The sequence below is a fragment of the Phragmites australis genome, chromosome 3 (genome assembly GCF_958298935.1).
Source record: "Phragmites australis chromosome 3, lpPhrAust1.1, whole genome shotgun sequence".
Classification (NCBI taxonomy): domain Eukaryota; kingdom Viridiplantae; phylum Streptophyta; class Magnoliopsida; order Poales; family Poaceae; genus Phragmites; species Phragmites australis.
The window spans coordinates 42,469,327-42,475,163 of NC_084923.1; the positions used below are offsets into that span (position 1 = coordinate 42,469,327).

The 5,837-nt window shown below is 45.2% G+C and overlaps 1 protein-coding gene across 1 annotated transcript; it reads right to left on the minus strand.

The window, feature by feature from the left end:
- Window positions 1–606: 606 nt before the first annotated feature.
- On the minus strand, window positions 607–5,837 carry LOC133913175 (65-kDa microtubule-associated protein 6-like). Its single transcript, XM_062356240.1, has 11 exons — window positions 5,510–5,837; window positions 5,152–5,358; window positions 3,533–3,793; window positions 2,559–2,777; window positions 2,326–2,481; window positions 2,083–2,242; window positions 1,821–1,972; window positions 1,646–1,733; window positions 1,449–1,522; window positions 1,280–1,354; window positions 607–1,162 (listed from the first exon to the last, which is right to left on the minus strand). Exons 1-11 carry the CDS (start codon window positions 5,807–5,809, stop codon window positions 806–808), a joined length of 2,049 nt encoding a protein of 682 aa, XP_062212224.1. The 5' UTR covers window positions 5,810–5,837; the 3' UTR covers window positions 607–805.

A 5,837-nucleotide genomic window follows, 5' to 3' on the forward strand; every position in this document is an offset into this window, starting at 1 on the left:
ATCTCTTATGTTAGGGACCCCAGTCCCACATACTCCTTCATAAAATAAGATGCCAATTAGCAAGATGAATTTTATGATGACCCGCAAAACCATCCCACAAGCAGTTTGCCATTTGAGAATTTATAAGTTAAAGGGCCCATTTAGGAAACTTAAAAAAAGACATGAGATAGATAGGCCGGGATGCTAGCTAAGCAAGTTTTTGATAAGTCAACCTCCCAGCATATGAAAGTAATTTCCCTCTCCATCTTAGTGTCTGTTTGTTTGAACTTTTAATTTTAGTTTTTCTAAAAAATTGTGTTTTTTATTTTTCTAAAAAGCTATTTTTGAATTTTAGCAGTTGAATTTTATAATAATTTTTTGGCTTCTCAGCACACTACTCCTCAGAAAAGCTACTCTCAGGTAGTTTCTCAGTTTCTAATTTATTTTCTCAGAAACATGTTTTTGGCTTCTTCAAACAATACTTTTTAACAAACTCATTTATTTGACTTCTGGCTTCTAGTATTCTGACAGAAACAGAAATCAGAAACAGCCAGAAACAAGGCTTATAATGCTGACTCGAACTCTCGAAGTGACACACACCGCACACCAAATAGCAACAAAAAAAAAAGGAAGGAAAAGAAAAATATATATACTGCATCAGCTGTAAGTGGTGTAGCCAACAACAATACAACATCTCGAAATAGATAGGGAAACAACTGCAACATGAATGACCCATCCTTCAAAAAGAATTCCCGGTAGAACACCGCTGGAACAGTATGTACACGGCCACATTGCTACGCATGCACTTCTGACCTGCGAGGCGAGCTCAGGTCAGCGCCAGCGACGAAGACATGCTGCCCACCTTGGGCACGGCGACGTAGTTGAACGGCGGCGCCGATAGCCGCCTCGCGCCCTTCAATAGTTCCCCACACTGCCCCGCCCCCGCCCCCGGCGCCGACGACCGCGGCCTGAGGAGCTCGGCTGCGCTTGCAGCACCGCCGCTGCTGCCGCTGGAGGACGCGCCGCTGCGCACCGACGGCGCGGGGGACGTGAACCTGCCCGCGTCGACCCTTTTCCGGTTCGCGTTGCAGGGCTCGGCGGTCCTGCCGAAGCTGCTGCCAGGCCGTTTCAGGTGCGGCATCGCATCCTTCTCGCTCAGCAGGGTGCGAAGCTTCTTCTGCTCCTGCACCATGAAAATCACTTTCAGAATTCTTCTGAATTGATAACGTTGTTCATTTGCGTGTTCTTGCGAGTGCCAACGAGGTGCAATGCGCTACAAGAAGTATGTGCGTCTGTTTACCCGGAGTCGCCTCCTCTCCTCTTCCTGCCTCAGCCTGGCTTGCTTGTGCTCTTCCAAGACGGCCACTAAGCGAGCCTTGACACGGTAAGAAACAGATCAAATTCGTCAGTTGCTACGTGATGTTACCACTGAATCATGTTGGCGTAGGAGAACTGAAAAAGTAGCATACCCCGTCGTACAGAAAAGGCTTCTTTCTTTCGCTCTCCCATGCCAGTGTTCGGCTCATCAGGTTGTCAACGATAGCTGCAGATTCACGGACATCGAATCAGTTTAAACGAACATCTGGCACATGTAAAGTTGAGTTCATAACTCCACAGATGCCATTGGAATAATCCAGTTATATTTTTGTGTTATCTTAAAATGTACCTGGAATCTTGGTGATGATAAGCCTCGCTTTCTCGGCGCGTTTCAAGTTGAGACGTGCAATTCTGCCGGTATTGAACCTATTTTCATCCTGAAAACAGCAGATCACCTCGTTTTTAATTCTTTTATCACATAAGAGTTGAGTGGACAATGTATTCAAATGCACATTTGGACATACCAAAGTGTACTCCTCGAGCCATTTCTCTTCCTCGCACGCCAGCAGCCACTTGTTTATCTTCTCCATGATCTCTCTCCTGGATTGGTGCTCTTCCCTGGCTTTGGCTATCTGTTCGTCGATGCTGGCCATGAGCTCAGAAGGATTCACAAGACCTGAATACGATGTCATCGACGTTAGAAATCGCCTTGACATGGTGTAAATTTAATCTTTTGTCTGAAAGAAAAGCATCTTCGGTAGCTAAACAAGACCTCTGAATCCATACCAGAATCGATCAACGCAATGGATTTCTCCGGCACGGTGCTTGCATCAGGCTCCACATGCATGCTCCGGCAGATGTTCTCCAGCTCCACCCGTCTCTTGAGCACGAGCTCCTTCATCCGGCCTGCCTTGAGCCTCGTCAGCCTCTCCACCTCCTCCTCCGTCTGTGCCACGGCGATGGAACATCAAACACTGACGCTGCAATTGCATCGAGCACTACTGATGGCAACTGAGTTCACTCATGTACCTTCTTTATGGTGGCCACTGACAGGACGCCGGAGGACAGGGCCTCCTCTTTTCCATGCGTCAGAATGGCCGTCGCCTTCCTGAAACTCCGCCGCTCCTCCTCCGGCGAGTCCATCAGTTCCCACAGCTCGACCAGCGGCACCACGGCTTCTCGCAGCTGCAATGCACAACACATGTCGGTCAGAACACACGAATAGGCCAGAGAGGTAGGGGAAGACCGGTAGTTGCACGTACCATGGCTGCCCGCTTGGCTTTCTCCGACGTGAGCATCGCCACGACCTGGGCAAGGCTGCCCAGCGTGCCGTCGCTGATGCTGGTGGGCTTGCCGGGGTCGGCCGTCTCGTGCAGCCCCGGGTGGACCTCGTTCACGATCGCGATGAAGTCCTCGCCGAGCACGTCGCACAGCGAGTGCACCTCGGTGACGTGCTCCAGGACCTTGTGAAGCCGATCAGACTGGAAGCACAAAATTAAAGCATGTTCGTCAGTTTGTCGGTGTCGTGTTCCGGAGCTGAACACAGGTGAATGATGCATGCAGACAGTGGCCGGTCCATTGGTGCTACATGTCAGAGAGTCATCGCAGTCAAATTCGTATGGATGTGACAGTACGATAATGATAGGAAAGCAACGTGTGAATTGACGGATGAACCAACTGAACACCACATACAGAGTAGGACCTAAACTGCCGGACCACCTACTAGTTGACAGGTCCGTTTTCAGTCTGAAAATAGATATTCGTTTTCATTTACTTGTCACCTTCGACCATACCACGTATACCAAGGCAACCATTGATTTTTACCATAATAACCAAAATGCTCTTTGTCATCTTCTTTGTACACATCACAGGTTCTATAGTAATCCTAGCACTAAGCAATTTTACTTGGCGCCTGAGATGGCTATGCTTCAAATTCAAACAAAAGTGGTGGGCTGGGGCTGAAGCTTTCAGACAGTTTTTCCTCCATAAAAGATAAAATGGTAAATATTGCACTGCAGACTAACCGGTGGCAAGTATTGCCAAACAAAAAAAAAAAGTAGCCCTGGGTGACGAGTATTGAAAATGGAGGTAGTACGATTTTCTTGTCTGAAAAGATTCTTGCCGTAGTTTCTCTTATTCTTGAATCAATTATCACCAACTAATGGCTAGATGCAAATTCAGAAGTTTCAGAATCAGAGCCAGGCTTTTGCAGAACGGAATGCGTTAGTTGCCGTACCTTCTCTTTCTGGAGATTCGACAAGCGTGTTCTGAACTCGTTCAGCCTCCTGACGGTCAGGTCATGTTCCTCCACCTCGCAGGCCCTGGGGGAAGCCTCATACCCGTAGCTCCTCCCTGCAATTTCAGCAGTGATCTTTTCGATTTCGAACCGTATGCCAGCGAACTGTTTGCTCCGTTCTGCTTTCATCGCCCTCAGCTCTTCCAGCAGGGCTGTCGCCGACGACACCCGCTCGGTCAACGTCATGGTCCATTTGTTTACCTAAAGCGAGATCATGATAGAGCACCATATCAGTATCCAAACTTACACTTATTTATGATTGTGGGGAGCAATACTGTCTTCACAAAATTGGACATGCTAATCTGGAAGGATAATATTTCAGCAGGAGCAGTACTATCTATCTATTATCTTAATATTTAAGAGAAAAAAAAGTCATCACATACGCTTTCAAGCCCACAAAATTACTAAGTTAATCTAAAAAAATAGATCTAGATCACTTATAATTAACACCTAACGGTCTAAATTTAACCAAAAAGTCCACATCAAATACGATTAATAAATAGCTAAATTCGGAAACTAAAGAGTCCATATCAAATATGATTAATAAATAGTTAAATTCGGAATTAAAAAATATAAAAATTAGCAGTTCGATTTTCATATCGTTTAGGAAGCAAAATATTAAAAAAAGACTCCAAAGAAAATAAAATTAATAATAATTGAGATTGAGGTTAGAATAGAAAAAAAATCCATATCAAATATAGTCTTAGAAAAAAAAATCAAATTATTATAAAAATTAAAGAGCCCATATAAAATACAATTAATCAATAGCTAAAATTCAAAATAAAAATAATGAAAAATTCAAATTTGTTAATAAGATAATAGATTAAGAAATACAGTATAACTAAAGGTCGTCGCATCAAGCAGACAATACACAACATGCAGGCAAGACAAGCCTATTTTGATTTTGATTGGGTTACCTACACTGACGCATAATTTTGGCTGTTGATCAAAATATATACGAATTGAACTAATACATGTGTAAGATTCTAGTACAAGTTTGAAGTATAAATAATTTTCTTTTCTACTCATATAATTTGTATCTCTTCTTCTAATTTTATGCATTTTTTTTAACTAAATGCCACTAGCCTCGTAAAAAAACTAAAAGACTATTTTTTTTAATTAAAGGTTATCGTGACAAAATATTACAGCGAGGCTTCTACGTTATTAACGTGGATGATAGTTAGTACTTCGTTCTCTTTTACTTGTCATTTAGAACATCGATACGATCTCCAACAAACACGTTTAACTATTACTTTTGACAACTATCTCTTGGTAAAAATTGATAAAAATTAAATAATATTAAAATACTTTTTATGACAAATTCACTTCTATCATTTTCATATGCTAAATCCTAATAATTTTGTGTATATTAGTGATTAAATTTTTTAAAATTTGATTATACGTATTTTATAATGATACCTATTTAAGAACGGATGTAGTATAAATAAAATGAAAAGATTTCAGAATACTTAACAAAAAAAAATCGATGTATGTGTCCGCACTCAGCAGTATCACTCTCCAAACTACTGTAGGAAAACGGAAGAGGAAGGAAGTGATACCTTGAGCTGCGGGCTGTTGTCGGCGCCGAGCGCGGCCGTGAGTGCGGCTATCTCGGCCTCCCCGGCGGCGAGCGACTGGTGCAGCATCGCGCGCTCTCCGGTGGTCTCGTCGACCTTGCGTCGGTACACGCGCATGCACTCTTCCTCCAGCTCCCGCACCATCCGCTCCCTGTCCTCCCGGCTCTTCCCTATCTCCCCCCACAGTTGCTGCAAACACGCACGCACACACGCAGCCACAGCCAACACCAACGACGACGAGCTGAAGCCTCAACCATGCAAGAACACGTACCAAGGCGAAAGGAAACGGAGAGAGAGAGAGAGAGAGAGAGAGAGGGAGGGAGAGAGCACAGCCACACACCTTGAGCTCCGCGAGCAGCGCGCCGCAGCCGCCGCCAGCTTCCACGCCGCCGCCGTCGCCGCCGGTCACCGACCGAAGCAACGGCATGCCGTACAGCAACTCCGCGGCGGGGATGACCTCCCCCATTGGATCGATCGCCGAGCAGTTCCGCGAACTTTTGAGAGGGTTTAAGAGGGGTTGGGCTGTTGATTTCAGAGAAGCACGCCGTAGCGGAAATCGACGCGTCGTGTTGGGTTGGTTGGAGTCGGGTGGCCGGCATATATAGCGAACGACCGAGAGCCCCGCCGCGGGTCGTTGCATGATTATTAGTTGGGTTCGCGCTCTCGCC

Coding starts and splice junctions, on each gene's coding strand:
- LOC133913175 (XM_062356240.1), bottom strand. CDS start 5,809: ATGCAACGACCCGCGGCGGGGCTCTCGGTCGTTCGCTATATATGCCGG. Junction 2,243..2,325: donor CAGTGGCCACCATAAAGAAG/GTACATGAGTGA, acceptor GCCGTGGCACAG/ACGGAGGAGGAGGTGGAGAG. Junction 1,973..2,082: donor CATTGCGTTGATCGATTCTG/GTATGGATTCAG, acceptor CATCGTATTCAG/GTCTTGTGAATCCTTCTGAG.